This window comes from Pipistrellus kuhlii, unplaced genomic scaffold (assembly GCF_014108245.1).
Source record: "Pipistrellus kuhlii isolate mPipKuh1 unplaced genomic scaffold, mPipKuh1.p scaffold_m20_p_53, whole genome shotgun sequence".
NCBI classification, from domain to species: domain Eukaryota; kingdom Metazoa; phylum Chordata; class Mammalia; order Chiroptera; family Vespertilionidae; genus Pipistrellus; species Pipistrellus kuhlii.
Window position 1 is genome coordinate 2,156,788 of NW_023425555.1, and position 20,672 is coordinate 2,177,459.

Sequence of the window (20,672 nt, forward strand, 5' to 3'; positions counted from 1 at the left end):
CCAGCCTCGCTCTGCAACAGCCTCTCCCTGGGTGGAGGTCTTATCTTTCCCTTCCCGGTTATCCCCTGCATCTCCCTGCCCTGCAGCCCTGCGACGGAGGGATGTCCCTCCGAGTGTCCCTCTCTTTGCCTTGGGCCCTTGCCGAAGCCCCGCCTGGCTGAGCCAGTCCCAGTGTCTTCTACCAGACACGTCTCCAGAGCAGCCAGGACAGGCTGGACCCCTGTGCGGGGCAAAGCAGGGTCAGGAGCAACCTGTTGCCGCAGGGCAGTGGGTCACAAATGGATAGAATTCCTGGAATGACCTGGAAGGCTTGTTTAAAAAAAAAAACCACAGGTTGCAGGTCCTGCCCCCATTTGACCCAGGCCTGGAATCTCTCTCAAAGTGCATTTCTAGCCAGTTCTCAGGTCTGGACCACACTTGGCCAGTAACCAGTGACCCCCTCACCCCCTGCCCCCAGGCTCCTGGCCTCCCAGGTTTGAGCTCCTCTCAAGAAATGTGCTGCGTACTGACACCTAGTGGCAGGGGGCGGCATGGCAGCCCTGCTGTATGAGCTGCTTCCTGCAGCGAAACCCCTGTTCTCCCGCTGGGAAAGGGAGCGGTGCCCAGGGCTCGGTGGACAGTTCAGGGAGATGGTCAGACACCCTGGCTCCGGAGGCTGACAGCCCAGATTCCTGTCCTAGGCCCCCACGTACCAGCCGTGTGAACTTGTGGCTAATCATGGCGCCCATCTGTTGGATTGTGCCAATCTGTGAAAGGAAGCAGGCGGTGCCCGGAGCACAGGGCCTGGCAGGCAGTGAACCCTCGGCTGGTGGTACCTGCTGACAACAGAGGCAGCGGCCGCAGTAATAATAGTCACCTCAGCCTGCTCACGTCCCGCTGTGCCTGGCACTGTGCTAATCGTTTTATGTGGATGCCCTGCTCGAGGCGGCGGGGTCACCATCCTAGCTTCATGGAGGAAGACCCTGAGGCATGGGAGGGGAGCAGCCTTATCTTCAGCATCACACAGACGGCACTCAGTGGTGCCAGGATTTGCGCCCAAAGCCTGGGTTCAGGTCACTGTACCAGGTTGACCCTCGTCACTGGGTTGGTTAGACTCCTGTGTGTCTCTTCCTCCTCCCGTTCTTCCTCCCCCTCTTCTCCTCCCGCCTTGGGCAGCCACACTGAGGAAGGTCCCGGAGTCAGAGCTGGAGGTGGGATGGGCTTGGGCGTTACTTGCAATTCTCAGGGACCGTCTCTCCTGCCCTCCCCTCAGGCCTATGAGCGGCAGGTGCCACCCCGAGCTGTCATCAACAGTGCGGGCTACAAGATCCTCACCTCCGTGGACCAGTACCTGGAGCTGGTTGGCAATTCCTTACCAGGTAACGGAGCACCCATCCCAGGCCGGAATGCTCTGCACGGGCCCAGGGATTGGGCCCAGGGAGAGGGCAGCCCTGATCCCGGGGCTCCAGGCTCCACGTTTGCAGAAAGACCTGCTGGGCCTGGAGCTGCGGGCAGGTGCCCAGGAGGAACTGAGTCCCAAGAGAGGAGGCCCGAGGCCACCCAGTGAGTCCAGGCTGGGCCCGAGTCCCCTGCTTCCTGAGGCTTGTGATCACAGCTGTGCACGGGGGGGACCTCACTGTCTCTCCTTCCTCTTCCTGAGTCCTTGGCAGACTCAGGGAGAAGATGATCGGGGTGACCCTGCTTTGTAAGCTGCAGAGTCAATACTGCATTTTCAAGGAGTTCTTCTCCGAGTCCTGTGCACCCCACCTTGTCACAGACCCCCAGAAGCCCTACAGGGGTGCGCCTGCCTCTCAGCTGATCCCAGAGAACTAAAGAGGGGAGGATGCTGACCTGGGTTCAGCTTGGGCCCCTACATGGGACTTGGGGCTACAGCGCCATGGCTGAGAGCTCAGCTGGAGTGAGCATTCCTGGATCCCAACCCGCACGCTGTTCTGTTTTTGCTGCGTCTTTTTAGGCCACGCAGCACCGAGAGGCCTGACCGCGGGGTCCCGTGTGGACCCCAGGAGGTCTGTGTGTGCCCCGCCCCACACAGGGACACAGACGGAGCCAGGGCACCAAGAAGAACCGTCATTGTTTCGTTATTAACAACAGGGGCGAGGTCACAGCCCAGGACCACTTATCTCCCTGGATCTCACATATCCATGCGGACAAAATAGGGAGAAAAAATGCCTTTTTATTTGTTCTATCCCCCGCCCCCAGGCCTCCCTTCCCCCCTGGACATTTAAACCACCCCCTGGCCTCCTTGGCTAACATTTGACGGGAAACCCAAGAAGGTAATGCTCGGCCTTTGAACCCGAGGGCTCTGACCCCGTGTTATCTGTGCCTCCCGCCGGGAGCTCAGACCTTCCTCCGAGGGGGTGGATGGCTGCTCCACCAGCTCTCAGAAACGGGTCTGCACTAAGCTGACCAGACGTCCCGCTTTTGGCGGGACAGTCCCGATTTTTAACAATTTGTCCTGCATCCCACGGCGTTTTAAAAAAAGTCCCGATTTTTGGAAAGAATATTTCAAAAAATCGGGACTTTTTTTTTTTTTTTTTTTTTTTTTTAACGCCTCAGGACGCGGGGCAAATTGTTAAAAAAAAAAAAAATCGAGACTGTCCCGCCAAAAGCGGGACGCCTGGTCAGCTTAGTCTACACTAGGGGTGTCGAACTCAATCAGAGAAGGGGCCAAAATCTAAAATCCAGCCTAAATCGCGGGCCGAATGGTTTACTGAACAGTCATAAACTGTCATTGTGATGGAAACGCAGCGGAGTGCAGTGATGACAGCGCGGTGCGGGCCACATTGCAAGGCCTGGCGGGATGGGTTTGGCCCGCGGGCCTTGTGTTTGACACATGTGGTCTACACCGATGCCGGGGCCCCTGTAGCCACGCCGTGGACACAGTAAGAGAGGAGGCTGCCTCCCCGGGACAGGCCCACCCTCCCTGGGCTCAAGGTGACCCTCGGCCTGGAGCTCGCAGAGGGCAGCTGCTCAGAGGGCTGTTTCCACAGGGGTCACACCCAAGTCGGGCGCTGCCCCCATCCTGAAGTGCCCCACGCAGTTCCCGCTCATCCTCTGGCACCCCTCCGCCCGGCACTACTACTTCTGCATGATGACGGAGGCGGAGCAGGAGAAGTGGCAGGCGGTGCTGCAAGACTGCATCCGGCACTGCAACAACGGTGAGCGGGTGTGTGTGTGTGTGTGTGTGTGTGTGTGTGTGTGGCATCGCCTGGGTTACATGCTGAGTGGTGACACCTACTGGCCGAGTGTGTTATGGCACCCCTGCTCTATGAGCTATTCTCTTTCCCTTCCAGGCTTGTAAGAAACCACTGTGTTGCTACCCTTAACCTCCTTCCCTTTTTTTTTTTCCTTTTTTTTTTTTTTCCCCTTTCTTCTCTCTCTCTCTCTTTTTTTAAACCTTCTAACTTGATGAAAAAAATTCTGTGCTGCCCCGGTCAGATGGCTCAGTTTGTTGGAAGGTCGTCCTATACACCAAAAGGTTTTGGGTTCGATTCCCAGTCAGGGCATATACCTAGGTTGTGGGTTTGATCCCCAGTCGGGGCGCATACAGGAGGCAACTGGCCTATGTTGATCTCACATTGATATTTCGAGCTCGCTCGCCCTCTCTCTCTCTCTCTCTCTCTCTCTCTTCCTCTCTTGATCTCTACCTCCCCGTCTCGCTCTCTAAAATCAGTAAACATATATCATCTGTGTAGGATTAAAAAACCCCAAAACAAACAAACAATTCTGTGTTGTTTAGAAAAAGTCTGAACTTGCTCTCAGAGGGGCGTGATTGCTCTGCCCTCGGGCCCAGGATCACAGAATCACAATCCGGCAGATTCTGCCATCTTCTGGCAGCGTGCCCTCAGGAGCCTGACTTACCCCTGCAGCCTCTGAAAATAGGGATAGCGTCCCTCCCCCGCCCCCTGAGGTCAGCGGGGATTCACAGTGAGAACCCACTCCCTGCTTGTAAAAAGCTGTTTCTGTTACATCGTTTTTTTCCTCACACGGATCCCGGGTGCCCTGGGAAGTCCGCTCCTCCCTCAGGGCCTCCGTGGCTGTATCTGTGAAGTGACAACCCCTTGCAGCTCGCCCATTCCTCCAGGGGACATGTCTGTGTCTGGGTGCTAAGGCTGCATGCATCCCGGGAGGAGGATGTGGTCCCCGCGCCCGAGCCGCTGGCAGCCGCGGGGAAGACAGATGCGAAGCAGATGAGAGCAGCGGGGGATGAGTCAGGCACAGCTGTGCTGGGTGCTGGGTGCTGGGTGCCGGGGCGGGAGAGCCCGGGAGCCTGGAGGGAGTGAATGTTGGGGAGCGAGGGGGCGCTCTGTGAGGAGGTGAGGGTCCAGCTGAGACCCGGAGGATGAATGGCCCTCCCCAGAGGGAGGAGCGCTCCAGACAGAGGCAGCCGCTGCGTAAGGGGAGGCCCCGAGGGGAGGCGGCTTAGAGGAGCCTGAACTGGGGACGGGTGACCTGGAATGGGGTTGCCGGGGACGCTGTGGTCGGGAGGGCCTGCGGAATGGGACCAAAAAGGCTGTGATTGTCTTGGGGGGACGGTGGGGCCCTGAGGGAGGAACAGCCCTGTCCTGGTCCCGAGCTGCCTTCCCGGTGGCCCGGCTGTGGGCAGCGGAGGGAGGCACCGGGCCCGCCCCGCCCGCCCCGCGGCCCAGCCCGCCTCGGCCGGGGCCCACACCCGGAGGTGGCCAGACGGTGTGGCACCCGCGCCCCGAGGCGGCAGGCCTGGTGCCTGGGCTCACCCCACTTGTCCTGTGAACTCTCGGAGCCGCCTCTGCCGTCTGGAATCTGCCAGGCCAGCCCCTGCCACCGGCCGGGCCCTGCCGCCCACAATGGGCCTCCTGTTCCCAGGTCCCCCGGGGCTGTGGGGCCGGGACTGGGTGGAGGCATCTGGGCTCTGGCTGCCGGGCCTGGGCACCTTCCCTGCTCCTTCCTCCTCCCCTCCCTCCCCCTCCAGGCTCCTAAGGCCAATGGCCGACCTGCAGGGTGAGTTGGGGACCCCCTCTGCACAGGGTGGGGTTCAGGCCTGGCACATGGTGAGTGGCGAGGGCAGCCCAGGGTGTCTGTGCCCGGGAAGGAGGGCGGCTGCCGAGCTGGGGGCGGGAGGAGGGGTCCTCCTGCGGAAGGTGGGGCAGAGGGCCAGGCCGGGGCAAGCCAGCCTTCCCTCCACCGGGACTGTGGGAAAGGGCTCTGCTTCCTTTCGCTCGGAGGCGGGGCCTGGAGTCTGTGGGGCCTGGAATTGCTCACTGCTCCAGGCTGCCAGGAAGTGGGGGGAGCGGGGGGGAGTGGGGAAGGAGACCGAGCTGGGTGGGAGCCAGCTCATCGCAGGCCCCCCCCCCCCCCCCCACACACACACACTCACACTCACACATCCTGCATTCTTGGAGCAGTTGGGGGTGGCAAGAGGCAGCTGGGGCACAGAGCAGAGCCCTTGGGGTAGGCCTGTGGGCAGAGGTCAAGGCCTCTTCCTGTCAGCTGCCCAGGACAGGAATGCAGCTTCTTTTCTCAGCCTGACCCTGAGGACCCCACAGGCAGGAAGTCTCCGGGTCTGAGCCCTGATGCTGTGTGTTCCTGAGCCGGTTAACGGCCTCTCTGAGCCTCTCTTCCCACTGGGGAAAGGGGCTGAGACCCGCCCTCCTCACGGGATTAGAGGAAGGGATGTGGGGAGGTTTGAGGCCTCAGCCCAAGGTCAGTGTCTTGTGGGCTCTGGCGGCCTGGGTGGCTCACACGGTAGAAATTCATTTTCTCACAGCGCGGGAGCTGCGAGTCTCAGGTCGGGGTGTCAGCAGGTTTGCTTTCTCTCGAGGCCTCTCCCTCGACGGCAGAGGCTGCTGTACCCCGGTCTTCACACGGTCCTCCTGTGTGCCAGCCTTTTCTGAGTCAAAATTCCCCATTTTGTAGGAACACCAGTCAGACTGGGTTAGGGCCCGGCGGGTGACTCCGTTTACCTTCATCACCTCTTTGAAGGCCCTGTCTCCCCGTACAGCCACGCTCTGAAGGGCTGGGGGTTAGGGCCTCCACAGATACGTGTGTGGGGGGACACCCACGTCAGCCCCCAGCAGCCAGGCTCCCGGGAGCGGCGGGAGGAGTGGCCTCACTTCTGTAAACTCGAGCTCGGTGCTCGGCTCGCAGACGAGGGACGTCCTGGGGTCTGGTTGGCCAGAGCCGGGCCGGGAACACTGGCAGCCTCCTTCCCGGGGCCCCAGCCTCAGCCTCACCTTCCTACCGCCTGCAGGTGCCCCTTCCGGGCACGCTGCCCGCTGCCTGTGCAGTGTAAACGCCCTGGCGTGCAAGAGGCTGCATACAATGCAGAGCCTGCACCTTCAGGCAGAACCTGGCTCTGGGAGACCTTGTCCCCCCCGGAGTTTGCGGGGGTGGCTCTCCTGGCAGCACCCACCCTGGGGCTCTGCATGGCTCTGGCCGGAGCACCCTGCTCCCCCTCACTTACTGCTCCTCACGGCAGGCCCCTGAAGCGCAGGGGTGAGGCTTGCCCCGCTGCCGTGCCAGTCCAGGGAGCTGCCCCCGCAGGGTTGAGGGCTGGGCCTCAGTTTCCCCACCGCTGAGCTCCCTCCCAGCTCCGCAGGCGGGGATTCCTGCGGTCAGCCACACGTGGGCCGGGCCTCCCACGCTTTTTCTCTGGGTGACTCAGCCTGCAGTTACCCTCCCCTCGGCTCCAGGGCCGCAGTCGGAGGCGTGTGGCCAGGCTGGCTCTGCGCTGCTTAACCACGCTCTGCCCGAGCCAGACTGTGCAACTTCCTGCAGCTGACGTCCCCGTACACACTCATCCGGGCCGCCACCACTGACAAATAGAGAAATGGTGTTTGTGGGATTTTCCAGTCAGCCCCGGGCACTCAGCGCGGCCGACCCTGGCAGACTGGCAGGAGCAGGCCCGCGCCCCAGTGCCCGTCAGGTGCCTCGCACCCGAGCTGGGCTGGCGCTGGGGCCCGGGCGCCTCCCGGGGGATGCGTGGGGCCAGGCTGGGTCAGGGTTCCGGTGTTCAGAGGGGAAACTGGCCCCCGGGGCTCAGTGACCCGGAGCCGGCTCGGCAGTCCAGGCCCCACGGCACGTTGTGAGGCACCGATGGTCTGTGGCTGCTTCGGGCGAGCGCGGCGGAGCATCCGCCCGCAAAGCCGAGAACGCGTGCCGCGGTCCTGGAGGGGGCGGGCCCGCCTGCTGGGGGACGAGGGCCGGGCAGGGCAGCACGGGAGCTGGGATCTCAGGGCGGCCACTCCTGGGAGGATCGGGTGGCACCTAGTCCTGGCTCTGCCCTCCCTGCCCCTGACAACTGAGAAGCGGTGACAGTGCGATCCACGTCTTGGGCTGGTTGGAGGACTGAAGGAGATAAGGAGGGTGTGAAGGAGGCTGCCTGGCTGCTGTTGGGTGGGTTCTTATCCCTGTCGCTGCTGCTGCAACTGTTCCTGCTCAGCTACAACAGGCAGTGGGGGTGTAGGTGGTGTGTGTGTGTGTGTGTGTGCGCTCTCCTGTGTGGGTACTCTGTGTGTGTACTCCTGTGTGTGTGTGTGTGTGCGTGCTCTCCTGTGTGGGTACTCCTGTGTGTGTGTAGGGTGTGTGTGTGTGTGTGTGTGTGTGTGTGCTCTCCTGTGTGGGTACTCCTGTGTGTGTGTGTAGGGTGTGTGTGTGTGTGTGTGTAGGGTGTATATATGTGTGTGTGTGTGTGTAGGGTGTATGTGTGTGTGTGTAGGGTGTATATGTGTGTGTGTGTGTGTGTGTGTGTGTGTGTGTGTAGGGTGTATATATGTGTGTGTGTGTGTGTGTAGGGTGTATGTGTGTGTGTGTAGGGTGTATATGTGTGTGTGTGTGTGTGTGTGTGTGTGTGTGTAGGGTGTATATGTGTGTGTGTGTGTGTGTGTGTAGGGTGTATATGTGTGTTTGTGGTGGGGGTATGTGTGTGTGTGTGTGTGTGGTGGGGGTGTTGGCTGTCAGTCACTTGGTCTCGGTGGAGGCCGTTGGGCCAACCTCCTCTCCCCCTCCCTCTCCCGGGCAGGGATCCCGGAAGACTCCAAGGTGGAGGGGCCGGCGTTCACGGACGCCATCCGCATGTACCGCCAGTCGAAGGAGCTGTACGGCACCTGGGAGATGCTGTGTGGGAACGAGGTGCAGGTGAGCTGGGGGCGAGGGGGGAGAGGGGAGAAGATGCAGAAGTTACCCAGGGCCCAGAGGGCTGGCTGGGCACAGAGATGGGGCTCTGGGCGCTGCAGGCTTGGACAGACACAGCTCAGATTTGGACAGGCGGAGGCCCAAGTTAGCCAGGCAGAGGGAGATACTTGCTATTTTGTCCAGTCACTTCCTGGACACCTGCCCTGGCCCAGGTGCCCAGATGCCACTGTGAACCAGAGGAGCACAGCCCCGGACCTCATGGAGCTCTGTCTAGCGGGAGAACCACACACACACACACACACACACACACACACACACACACACACAGTCTTCCATGCGCAGCCTCGGGGGAGGGAGGCAGTCCTGCCGGGAAGGCAGCATGTGCACAGCCTGAGGGTGTGGCCGGAGGGCGGGTCCTGCAGGACACCCGGCCGAGAAGCGGAGGCCTGGGGGAGGGACTCTGGAGAGAGGGCACTGGAGCAAAGGGCCGCATTCCCAGGAGGTCGGGCCTGCGTGGCCAGGCTTGCTGGCACACGGAGAGGGGCAGCCCGGCCACGCTCCAGCCCCTGACCTGCACGGCTGTACACCCGCCCTAGATCCTGAGCAACCTGGTGATGGAGGAGCTGGGCCCTGAGCTGAAGGCGGAGCTGGCCCCGCGGCTGAAGGGGAAGCCGCAGGAGCGGCAGCGGCAGTGGATCCAGGTGGGTTGTGGGTAGCGGGGGCTGGGGACCGGCAGCTGCCCAGCGCCCTCAGCCCAGCGCTGACAGCGCCCCCGTGCCCACAGATCTCGGACGCCGTGTACCGCATGGTGTACGAGCAGGCCAAAGCGCACTTCGAGGCCGTGCTGTCCAAGCTGCTGCTGGCCCGGCCGGCCATGGAGGCCATCATCCGCACCGACATGGACCAGATCATCACCTCCAAGGAGCACCTGGCCAGCAAGATCCGAGGTGGGCGGCCTCCCGCCGTTCCGTGAGGGTCTTCCTCCGGCCCCAGGAGCCGGCGGCCACGGGTCCATCTGCTTTTCACAGCAACGACTTGATTCGTTGATTGCTTAAAAAATGGAAACCAAAGCTGAGCCACTGCTTTCCCAAGCTGTTTCCAGACACCCAGGCCCGGGCGGGCTAAATGTTGTCAAGGAGGCTGAGCCCTCGGCCGGCCGATCACGGCCTCTCACCACGTGTGGTTTTCACAGACATCGGCCTGGCTCGGTGACCATTCCCTTCCATTCAGTCTAGCTTTTCTGTCACTTTATGCTCCTTTCTGTCCCCCAGGTGGGACCCTTTCCCTCCCCTGTCACCATAACAACTCGGCCTGAGTCCTTCACGGGCTGTGTCACTGGGAGGGGACAGGCCCCCGGGAGCTGCTGCTGGTTCTGTGGGGGGGGAGGGCGTCAGAGCCCCCGGGTGGGGTCATGGCCTTCCGCACGGCCGCTGAGGCAGGCCACGTCATGCCAGAGCAGGGCTGGGCTCAGCCTTTGCAAAGCCCAGAGGCTCACTGGATCTACCGAAGTATTTTTCTTTCTTTCTTCTCTTTTTATTTATTTATTTATTTATTTATTTAGTGTGTGTGTGTGTTTTTAATATATTTTATTGATTCTTTTATAGAGAGGAAGGGAGAGAGATAGAGAGCCAGAAATGTCGATGAGAGAGAAACATCGACCAGCCGCCTCCTGCACACCCCCCACCGGGGATGTGCCCGCAGCCAATGTACATGCCCTTGGCCGGAATCGAACCCGGGCCCTTTCAGTCCGCAGACCGACGCTCTACCACTGAGCCAAACCGGCTTCGGCTCTTTCTTCTTTTAAACCAATGAGCAAGGCCCAAAGGGGCTCTCTCCCTCCTCTGGCTAACGGAGGACGGCCAGCACCTCAGGCCGCAGTCCTCTCCGACTCTCACCACCGCTTCAGAGAGACGAGGGGCCGTCTCAGAGCCCCCCGTCCACTTGGCTCCATCCACGTGTGTCTTTACTGTCTCTGGAGCCATTGCTTGTTGCTTTGGTTTCTTTAAAAAACACACACACAACACCCCACAGCCTGCTTCTAGGGGCTGGGCGGGCGGGCAGTGCCCGGGGCCTCGCTAACCGGCTCTCTCCGCCGCAGCCTTCATCCTCCCCAAGGCGGAGATCTGCGTGCGGAACCACGTGCAGCCCTACATCCCCTCCATCCTGGAGGCCCTCATGGTGCCCACCAGCCAGGGCTTCACCGAGGTGCGGGACGTCTTCTTCAAGGAGGTCACCGACATGAACCTGAACGTCATCAACGAGGGCGGGGTGGACAAGCTGGGCGAGGTGAGGCCCCCCGCCTGACCCGGGCCGGCAGAGGGGCCGGGCACAGCGGGCTGGGGCTGCTGGGGGCCGGCATCAAGGGAAGGGGACCCCCCCCAGCCTTTATAAGCCGAGTGGGTTGTAGAACAGCAGACCAGAGAAGGGAGGGAGGGAAGGAGGGAGGATGGGAGAGGGGAGGAGAGGAGGAAGCAGAGGCGAGTGCAGAGACGAGGTGTGAGGTTAAGGTAGAAGTAGGTACGGCGAGCCATTCTTGTGCCCCGCGCACAGACGGCCCAGCTCTCCCTGTCCCTCGGTTGTCTGGTTCTTGGGGTGAACGCCTTCACAGACCCCATTCTGAGTACTCGGCTGCCTGGAGCCCACATGGCTGTCAGGTGAAGAGAGAGATCCCATCTTAGCCTCCTCTCTACCTTAAATTGGAGAGTCTCCAGACGACATCACCATGGAGTCTGAGAACCAGAAAGGAACTTAGAGGTCAGGAGAAGCCGTGGGACTCTGAGGCTGAGGAACCTGAGGCTCAGAGAGGCCGAGTGCCCTGGCCCAGGTCCCCCCGCGCCCAGGAGGGAACAGGACCCAGCAGCTTCCAGGCTGTGCTGCTGGACCCTGTTCCTCCGGCTTCCGGTCCCAGCCCCGGGGCCGTGGCTCCGAGGGCCAGGCAAGGTGTGGGCCTGGGGTGGCCTGCCACGCAGGTGGCCCCAGCTCAGGTCCCGCCTCCCCGCAGTACATGGAGAAGCTGTCCCAGCTGGCGTACCACCCGCTCAAGATGCAGAGCTGCTACGAGAAGATGGAGCCGCTGCGGCTGGACGGGCTGCAGCAGCGCTTCGACGTGTCCAGCACATCCGTGTTCAAGCAGCGAGCACAGATCCACATGCGTGAGGTGGGCCAGAGGCTGCTCCCGCACACCCCTCGCCCTCTCCCTCCCACAGCCCCCATCTCCCGGGAGAGCCCCCACCCGGGCCCACCCTCCTCTCCTGCGCCCGGCACCCACGCCCGGCCCGTGTGTTCGGAACACCTGTCTCTGCTCACCTGGCTGATTGGAACTCATCTTTCAGTCTCAGCTTAGAAGCCCCTTCCTCCGTGCAGCCCTCCTTTCCTTACTCCCAAGCCCTTCCTGCAGGGCCCAGAGCCTCTTTCCTCTGTCCCTGAGGCAGGGCCTGCCCGGGTCCAGCCCTGTGCCAGCACCCGTGGGCACAGTGACGCTGTGAGGCGGGGGTGCAGTGAGCGCCCACGCCGCCCGCTCCTCCGGCGAGCTGGGGACAGCTGGCTGAGGGCCCTGGGAGGCCGCAGCGGTCACTCGGGGCCTGAGGTCACTCGGGCCTTCACGTGTCCCCTGGTTGTCCCGCAGCAAATGGACAACGCCGTGTACACCTTCGAGACCCTCCTGCACCAGGAGCTGGGGAAGGGGCCCACCAAGGAGGAGCTGTGCAAGTCCATCCAGCGGATCCTGGAGCGGGTGCTGAAGGTGAGGGGTCTGCCCGGCTGGCACCACGATGGCTGCCCCTAAGGGAGGCGCCACCGCCCTCTTGTACAAATGAGGACGCAGAGGCTGAGGCCAGACCGCCAGCCTCCCACCCTCCTGCCAGGGCCAGGGGCCACCGGCTCAGAACCCCCCTCTCTCTCCCGGCAGAAATACGACTACGACAGCAGCTCCGTGCGGAAGCGCTTCTTCCGGGAGGCGCTGCTGCAGATCACCATCCCCTTCCTGCTCAAGAAGCTGGCCCCCACCTGCAAGTCGGTGAGCAGCCCTGCCCCTCAGCCCCTCCCCCAGCCCCCTCAGCCCCTCCCACAGCCCCCTCAGCCCCGCCCACAGCCCCTCAGCCCCTCCCACAGCCCCTCAGCCCCTCCCACAGCGCCCCCCCCCCCGTTCCCCTCAGCCCCTCCCACAGGTCCCCCCCCCCCCGTCCCCCTCAGCCCCGCCCACAGCCCCCTCAGCCCCTCCCACAGCCCCTCCCACAGCGCCCCCCCCTTCCCCTCAGCCCCTCCCACAGCCCCCTCAGCCCCTCCCACAGCCCCTAAGCCCCTCCCACAGCCCCCTCAGCCCCTCCCACAGCCCCTCAGCCCCTCCCACAGCGCCCCTCCCCGTTCCCCTCAGCCCCTCCCACAGCCCCCTCAGCCCCTCCCACAGCCCCTCAGCCCCTCCCACAGCGCCCCTCCCCGTTTCCCTCAGCCCCTCCCACAGCCCCCTCAGCCCCTCCCACAGCGCCCCCCGTTCCCCTCAGCCCCTCCCACAGGTCCCCCCCCCCGTCCCCCTCAGCCCCGCCCACAGCCCCCTCAGCCCCGCCCACAGCCCCCTCAGCCCCGCCCACAGCTCCCCCCTCCCGGTCCCGGGAGCGGAGCCAGCCTGACCAGCGCCCTGGCCGGTGGGATCCGCGGACCCTCTGCCGCCAGGCCCTGACTGCCCCTCCGCCCCCTGCCCGCCTCTCCTCGCAGGAGCTGCCCCGGTTCCAGGAGCTGATCTTCGAGGACTTTGCCAGGTTTATCCTGGTGGAGAACACGTACGAGGAGGTGGTGCTGCAGACGGTCATGAAGGACATCCTGCAGGGTGCGTGCCAGCCCCGGGTGCGGGGGGGGGGGTGTCGCTGGGAGCAGGGGTGGGGGTGGGGGCAGCCACCCCCACCTCCGCTGTGCCGGGTGGGATTCTTATTGCCAGGAGGGGGATGGAGGAGGCCGCCAGAGGCCGTTCTCGTGGGGTCAGTGAGCTGCAGAGACAGTCATGAGGTGTCATGAGGTGTCGGCCTGTGGGCTGTGCAGCCACAGGAGGGCAGCGCCCAGTCTCTGTGCCTTAGTTTCGGGCCGTGTCAGATGAGTGACGGGGTGGCACGGTGGTTGCCAGCTTGGGCTCTGGGTGAGGGTCACGGCGGCTCCTTCCTAGCAGTGAGGCCTGGAACGAGTCCCGGCCCAGGGACAGCACCCCGCAGGCCGGGGGAGGCCTCTGGGGGTGATGCTGGCCGCACCTGGGCACCGCGGAGGGGGGTGGCGTGTCCCCGGGCACATGTGCTCACGCCGCCCGTTGGCCCCGCAGCCGTGAAGGAGGCCGCCGTGCAGCGGAAGCACAACCTGTACCGGGACAGCGTGGTCCTGCACAACAGCGACCCCAACCTGCACCTGCTGGCCGAGGGCTCGCCCATCAACTGGGGCGAGGAGTACGGCGGCGGCGACGGCGGCGGGGGCGGCGGCAGCCCCGGCCCCCGGGCCCCGGAGGCGGCCACCCTCTCCGAGAAGCGGCGGCGCGCCAAGCAGGTGGTGTCCGTGGTCCAGGACGAGGAGGCGGGGCTGCCCTTCGAGGTTGGCCGCGAGCCACCATCCCCGGCGTCCCCGGACAGTGTCACCGAGGTCCGGGACCTGCTGGCCCAGGATCGTGGGGCCGAGAGCCCCCCGCCGGCCTGCCCCCTGCTCAACGGGGCCCCGTTGCCCGCGATCCCTGCGCCCTCACCACCTCCGCCCTCCTCGCCGCCTGCAGCCTCCTCGCCGCCTGCAGCCTCTCCGCGGGCCTCGCCCCTCCAGCAGCTCCCGCCTGGCAAGGCTGTGGACCTTGAGCCTCCAAAGCCCAACGACCAGGAGACCGGGGAGCAGGAGTCCGGCCCGGGCGGCCGGCCCCCCATCCACACCACCACCGAGGACAGCGCCGGGGTGCAGACTGAGTTCTAGGCCGGTCGCCCCCAGCTTCTGTTGGACACGGCACAAGGCCCCTCCCCCTGAGGCACCGGCAAGCTTGGCTCCTGGGATTTGGATTCGTGCCTCCAGGCGGGGCTGGGGCGGCTCCCCGGGCTGAGCAGGGACCGGCCCGCCTGAAGTCACTTTATTGGGTTTGTCGTACTTCGTTGCTGTCTTCTCTTCTGTGGGGTGATCTCGGCTTTCCTGCTTGGCTAGGGGTTGAGCAAAGCTGAGGGGCCTGGGGAGCACCGGTTCTCTCGGTCCTCCCCTCCTGCCTTTCCTCGTTGGCCCGTTTCCCTAAAGGGTCTTGCTATCCTGGCGAAGAGGGAGGTAAAGGCATCGTCTGCTGACTCAGAGCCCACGCGGCTCCTCCCCTCTCATCAAGGGCTCGTTGGAACCAGGAACATGGAGCGTCCAGGCCCGGCCCTGGGCCCCCTCCCCTCTGCTCTCCCAGGCAGGGCCCGGAAGCCAGTTTTGGAGTGGACGGGGCCTGGCTTTCCCCACCCGGATGAGGAATCATAAGGCGGGTCCTCAGGCCAGAGCCAGGCTGGAGGGTGGGGGGAGGGGCCACACGCCTGGGGCTGGAATATGCTGGTCTGGGGCGAGGAAGTGTCTGAGGGCAGGAAAAGGGCAGGAAAGAATGAGCCATGCAAGCAGGAGGCCAGAGGGCAGAGGTTGCTGGAGGCCGGGCTGGCCTGAGGCTTGCTGGGCTGGGCTGAGGGCAGCGGCCCCGCTCAAGGGCAGGGTTGTGGATTGTCTTCCAAGGGCCACCTCCAAGGTACAGCTGCCTGCAGCGGGAGCTCAGGGCTCCTGAGGGTCGCGGCTCCCTCCAGAGCACCACTGGTCGCCGCTCTGAGGGCTTGGGGTCAGGCTGAGGCTCGGCCCTTGCTGCCTGAGTCCTCAAGTCACCTCAGCCTGAACATTCCAGGCCCGTTTTCAAATGTGAGTCACTGAGGGCCCAACTGTCCTCAGCCCCGTCCCTGGGGGTGAGGGTCAGGCTGAGGCAACCCCCGGCCTGGCAGTCCCAGGCCCCGCCCCTGCTGCTTGGATGACAGGGTCCTCGGGGTGGGCCAATAAGTCCTGCACGCCCCCTCGATCCGCTTTCCGGGCCCGGGCCTTGGACCCCAGGGTGGACGGCAGTGGTTGGTGCCAGTGCCCCACCCTGCAGCCGGAAGTTCAAACACCTCACCAAACCTCTACCAACACATTCCGTCTTAAGATGCCCTCCTCTAGTGCCTTCTTTTGGGGTTTTCCAATCATTCCTCCCAGACATTGTATTGAAAACATTAAGCGAACTGTTCAAGCTTCTACTAATCAATAAATGCTTTATTTAAAGCCGGCGGCTCTGTGTGGTGCTGGCGGGAGGCCTGGCCTCTGGCCGGAGACTGGCTTTCTGGCTCACTTGCCCGAGGACTCCAGGTCAGAGTCCTCACTCAGCTCCCCCTGTTGGACAGAGGAGGAGACAGGCTCAGAGGGCAGACAGAGCACGGTGACTGCCTGCCTGCAGCTGCGCTTCCTCAGCTCGGTCTGGGCGGGGGTCCTCCCGGCAGTTTTAAGGCCCCGTGGCCGTGGGGCACCCACAGCTGGGTTGGGCCTCCGGCTCATGCTGGACCCAAACAACGATGCCATGTTTGCGAGACTCCTGACCACACGGCACCTGCTGTGGGCTGGCACCTTCCAGGACCAGAACCTGGCAGCAGCTCCAGCATGCGGTGCCATCATCACCATGTCACCAATGCATAAACTGAGGTTGAGGGACCCCCCACCACACACACACACACAACTGGTGGGGACGGCTGCCTCTTCCACGGGTAAAGACACGTTCCTCCTGGGTAGATGGGAGCGTCACTGTAGCGGATGTTGGTTTTCTTGGTACCAGGCTGCCCATGGTGGCCAGGGGCTGCGGGCTCGCCCACGAGGGCTGGGTGTGGAACAGCAGGGGCTGTGGGGCCACAGACCAGGGGTTCACCACGGCCTGGCGCCGTCCTCAGCGAGTCACTAACTCCACCTCAGGCGCCTCGCCTGTACGAGGGGAATCGCCAGTCCTTTCTCCCAGGACAAACGTGCTCTGCACAGTGGCTCTGCCCACCTCAGGCCTCCGCCTCCCCTGACTAGGGGAGCCAGCAGGGCGAGTGGGGAGGGGGAGAGAGGCATCGCAGGAAGAGGCCCCAGCTCCCCCCTGGAAAACGGGACTCACACAAGGAGCCTTTGTCCATTTCAGCCCGCAGGACTGATGGGCGGTCCCAAGAGGGAGGGGAACTGAGGCCCAGGGCCCTTTCTGCCACCCCAGGCCTGTCCCCTGCGTCCAGTTGGCTCTGGGCACTGCCCCTGGGGTGACCACCGGTCTCCATCAGGGCCCGTCATGCCCAGCATTGAACGGATGGGAAATAGGACGGGAAGCGGCCAGGCCCACGGGGGACAGCCAGCGGCAGAGCCCAGGCACCTGAGCCGGCCTGCCTCCAGCCCAGAGACAGCTCTGCCTGTGGCTCAAAACCATGTGCCAGAAAAGGCACAACAGCATGTCACTCTACAGCCAGAACAAGGTGCACGCTCCTGGGACTGCAATGAACAGCCTGCACTGCCCTCTCCTAGCTGCAGGTCCGGGCACCAGCCCCTCAGCCGGGCATAACCACAGCTTGGTCCTGACACAGCGCAACCTGCTCCGCTGACACCTGTGCCCTTCTCTCTGAGCCGTTTCTCCACCCGCCGCAGGGGTTTGCGAAACTTCACGTTGGGGAATGACTCTGCCTCCTCCCTTTCCTTCTGACCGAGGTGCAGTCCTCCCTGACCCCACTCCATCCCTGGACTCCTCCCCTCCATCAGGACCCAGTGATGACTCGAAGCAGCGGGCTGGGAGTGGGTTTATTGGCAGTCCTGCTTCGGGTCTGCAAAGCGCATCGCCTGCCCTTGGGCCGCACTGAGAGAGGTGGTGCAGGTCTGGAGAGCAGTGAGGAGGCAAGCAGGGGCTGACGTCGCCTGAGGCACAGGCCCGCACTGACCACGTTCCCGCCGATCGGACAGCCTGTGGCGGCCTGTGGCCTCTCCTCCCCCCATCAGGGCCCCCTGGCTCCCACCCCCTGGGCATGGGGCAGCACTGTCTGCGCTCCCCTGACAACACCGAGGCTCCTGGAGGGGCGGTGCCTGCCGGAGTCGGCTGGGGAGGGTGGAGCACACAGGCCAGGACACTCAGTCCCGTGCTCAGAGGGTGCCACCGCTGCCCTCCACACCCTCCCCAGTCCCAGAGTGCTCCCCTCTTCCACAGTGTCCAGGTCATCAGCTAGGAACGCTCGTTTCTGCCCAGCCGGCCAGCTGCTTGGAGATCAAGGGAGGGGGCGCCCTCCTGGGCTGTAGGGTGGGGCCCAGGACAGAGAGCCCTTACTGGTCTGGGGAGAGCAGGGTGAGCTGGAGCCCTGGGCCTGCAGGTGTGGCCGTGGGCCGGAGGGCCGGGGGCCAGGCGGGCGCTCAGCTGCTGTGGTAGATCCGGAGGCGCTGGGCGATCTCCTGGCGGCACAGCGGGCAGGTGCGCAGCGGCTGGCAGCACTGCAGGCAGCAGCAGACGTGGCCGCAGTTGAGGAAGATCATCTGGGCCTGAGGAGAGAGCGGGCGTCTGGGCTCTGCGGCTGGTGGTTCCGAACCCTCAACCATCCAGGAACACCAGCCACCCAGCAGGTGAACATCTAGACCTGCCTCTGCTGGCCGATCGCCCTCCTCCATGTTTTGTTAACAATCTATACGTGCCCGGGAGCCCTGCCCCCTCTTTCTAATATGAAACTGGATTACACGCTCCATGTTTTACTACTTGCCTGCCACCCTCCCTCGGGGTGGCGGCCGTGATGCCGTTCCCAATTTTTGTTTTGTGTACACTTGCCCAGCCCCCAGTCTAACAGCAATTCCAACATTACGGCCTAGAAGCCACGTCTACGCTTTGCGTGTTTCCTCCTTTCAGGAACTGACCAAGACAACAGTCAAGGTGTGCTCCCACCTCGTTCCAGGCTGCGCAGCTCAGCACTGTTTGTAAAATGAAATTGGAAGCCAACCTATGCGACCCCAAAGCAGGAATTTGGTTAAATTTATAACCAATGAATCCTTCTATATCACGCCTCCCCCGATGTGTGGTGAAGACAGAGGGAAATCAAATGCCCTAACATGGCCGCCTTTTCTAAGTAGGATCGCATGGTGGAGGGAGGGTGAGCTTTAATTTTATATGCTGTGTTGTGTATGGAACCATAAAAGACCCCAAACAGCTACAGCAATCTTGGGAAAGAAGAATGAAGTAGGAGGGATCATAATACCAGATATCAAACTATACTACAAAGCCATTATAAGCAAAACAGCCTGGTACTGGCACAAGAACAGTATAGACCAATGGATCAGAACAGAGACTCCAGAAATTGGCCCACACTGTTATGGCAAATTAATACCTGACAAAGGAGGCAAGAACATACAATGGAGTAAAGATAGTCTCTTCAACAAATGGTGCTGGGAAAACCGGACAGACACATGAAAAAAAGATGAAACTAAACCACCAACTTACACCATCCACAAGAATAAACTCAAAACGGATGAAACACTTAAATGTAAGCCATGAAACCATAAAAATCAAAGACCCCAAGGAGGGAGGCATGGGACAGACTGACATACCTCGATGTGGGGTTGGGGAGACGAGAAGAGATCAACCAAAGAACTTAGATACTTATATGCAGAGCCCATGGACATGGGCAATAGAGAGGTCAAAACCTGGGGGGGATGGGTAATGGCTGGGAGGAAGGGAAAGGGAGGAAAATGGGAGACAACCATAATACTGCCAGCAATAAAAAAAATATATTAAAAACCTTCTGGGGGAAAAAACCATAAAAATTTTTATATGTTGTGTTGTTTAATTTTTACAATAAGAGTGAATGTTGTAATGGGTTTTTTTTTTAGACGGTTTTAAAATAGCCTCTTCAGAGAAAATTGTATTGTTGATGTTTAAGGACTTGAGAAATTTTCCTTAATGTATTTGTTAAGTAGGGAAAACACCCTCTTTGAAAAAAAAAAAAAGTTCCAGAAAATGATGCTAGCATTGCTCATATTTGGGTCATGGGATCATGGGTCACTTTTATTTCCTGTGTTTTCCACAGTTTCTAATGAGCACCAGACACTTATGTGAGTAGAGAAAGTGTTTGGGAAGACTACCCCTGGGGAGGCCCGGATGGCCGCAGGCAGGGGGCCGGCTGGCGGGGGGCGGCCAGCTCCTGCTCCACACTCACCTCCCGCTCCAGGCACACCACACACTCCGAGGCCTGCACCTCCAGCTCCGCGGGCGGCGCCGAGGGCTTCGAGGACTCAGGAGGCTCCTCAGGGGCCGTGGGCTCCGGGGCCCCGAGGGCCTCCGCCGGGGGTGGTTTCAGCAGCTCTGTGGGGACCAGGGAAAGGGGTGAGCCAGGGCCTGTCCCAATGACCCCAACCCCAAGGGCTGCCCCTAGCCCTGCCTGCCCCACTGGACACTGAGCTGGAAGGTGAGGGTGCTCTGATCTCAGAATGGGGCGGGAGAGGGGAGAGCACCTTACCACACACCCTCTTATTTCTCTTCTGAGTCTCCCGCCCCATCTGTAAATAGGGAGTGCTGGGACACAGGTGGGGTGGGGTGGGGGGCACGCACTGGCTAATTGGGGTCTCTTACCCCTAAGGACCCCTGGACCTTTAAGGGCCATCCTGCAAGTAGGGCTGCCACTTTCAGAGATGAGACATGAGCTCAGAGAGGGGGAGCTACTTGCCCAAGGCCACAGCGCCACCTGGTGGTGGAGTCACAGCACAGGAGCCCCTGGTTAGGGGCTCTGGGGTGGAGGAGCCTCCCTCTCAGCTTCACCCAGAGGCCAGGTGATGGAGGAGCAGGGACAGGAGTGAGAAATCCCCACGGCTGCTCCCCGCAGCCCTGGCAGGGCCCCCAGCGGGCCCACTGCTCTCCCCTGCAGCCAGCCGCCAGCCTGAAGCCAGACATCAGAGTGGCCCTTCCACGGCGCTCTGATCATCACCCAGTGGCACCACCGCCACCCCTGAGTCTGTCTTCAGCCCTGAGCCCACCCTGATCTCAGTCCCCATGTTTCACTGATTCTGTGGTTTGACTTATAGTTTTTTTATAGTTGGGGGGAAAAGTGAAGAATTTTCAAAGGTTATTACAACCCTAGACACTGTAACGGTATCAGGGTGCCCCAAGTCATCATGTTAAGAGGCCCTTCTATACTTAACATAACACATAGGGAGTCCTGGGAGCAATAAGAGGATTTCCTGGCCCTTCTGGAGCTCAGAAGGAACCATCCCGCCACAGCCCCCTTCCTGTGGGCTGGGCACAGCCGGGGCATCACACACGGCGGCAGGGACATCCTGAGCTGGGGATTAGCTCCGGGCAGGGAGCAGCAGCTCCTGCTAGCTCTGGGTTGGAGGGAGATGGTGAGAGGTTTGGGATGCTGGAGGGACTCGGAGTGAAAGGTACCTGCAACTCCTGCTCCAGGGGTCTTCTGCTATGGTGTCACCTTTGTTGCAACCCCATCAGGTGGGCACTGTTGTCATCCTAACGTTTGCCAATGTTAGGGCAACCCCAAGTCCTGATGGCAAACTCTTCTGGACCTCCACTCCGAGTGGAGGCA

General features: G+C 62.0%; 2 protein-coding genes across 3 annotated transcripts in view; one reads left to right on the forward strand and one right to left on the reverse strand.

Annotated features, from left to right (window-relative positions):
• The window catches only part of NIBAN2 (niban apoptosis regulator 2), a 48,634-nt gene extending 33,250 nt beyond the window's left edge, over nucleotides 1-15,384 (forward strand). The window contains exons 4-14 of the mRNA XM_036416307.2: nucleotides 1,253-1,358; nucleotides 2,991-3,158; nucleotides 8,000-8,115; nucleotides 8,709-8,813; nucleotides 8,897-9,059; nucleotides 10,211-10,398; nucleotides 11,114-11,269; nucleotides 11,738-11,854; nucleotides 12,020-12,127; nucleotides 12,823-12,934; nucleotides 13,415-15,384. Of these exons, the coding sequence (XP_036272200.1) occupies nucleotides 1,253-1,358; nucleotides 2,991-3,158; nucleotides 8,000-8,115; nucleotides 8,709-8,813; nucleotides 8,897-9,059; nucleotides 10,211-10,398; nucleotides 11,114-11,269; nucleotides 11,738-11,854; nucleotides 12,020-12,127; nucleotides 12,823-12,934; nucleotides 13,415-14,040 (1,965 nt within the window). The 3' untranslated portion in view covers nucleotides 14,041-15,384. The remainder of the gene's footprint in view (nucleotides 1-1,252; nucleotides 1,359-2,990; nucleotides 3,159-7,999; nucleotides 8,116-8,708; nucleotides 8,814-8,896; nucleotides 9,060-10,210; nucleotides 10,399-11,113; nucleotides 11,270-11,737; nucleotides 11,855-12,019; nucleotides 12,128-12,822; nucleotides 12,935-13,414) is intronic.
• A 1,507-nt stretch (nucleotides 15,385-16,891) lies between these two features.
• LRSAM1 (leucine rich repeat and sterile alpha motif containing 1) overlaps nucleotides 16,892-20,672 on the reverse strand; it is a 32,056-nt gene continuing 28,275 nt past the window's right edge. For both annotated transcript variants that reach the window (XM_036416310.2, XM_036416308.2), the window contains 2 exons: nucleotides 19,296-19,441; nucleotides 16,892-17,634 (listed from right to left, as the gene is read on the reverse strand). In XM_036416310.2, coding sequence (XP_036272203.1) covers nucleotides 17,509-17,634; nucleotides 19,296-19,441 — 272 coding nt within the window. In that variant the 3' untranslated portion in view covers nucleotides 16,892-17,508. The remainder of the gene's footprint in view (nucleotides 17,635-19,295; nucleotides 19,442-20,672) is intronic.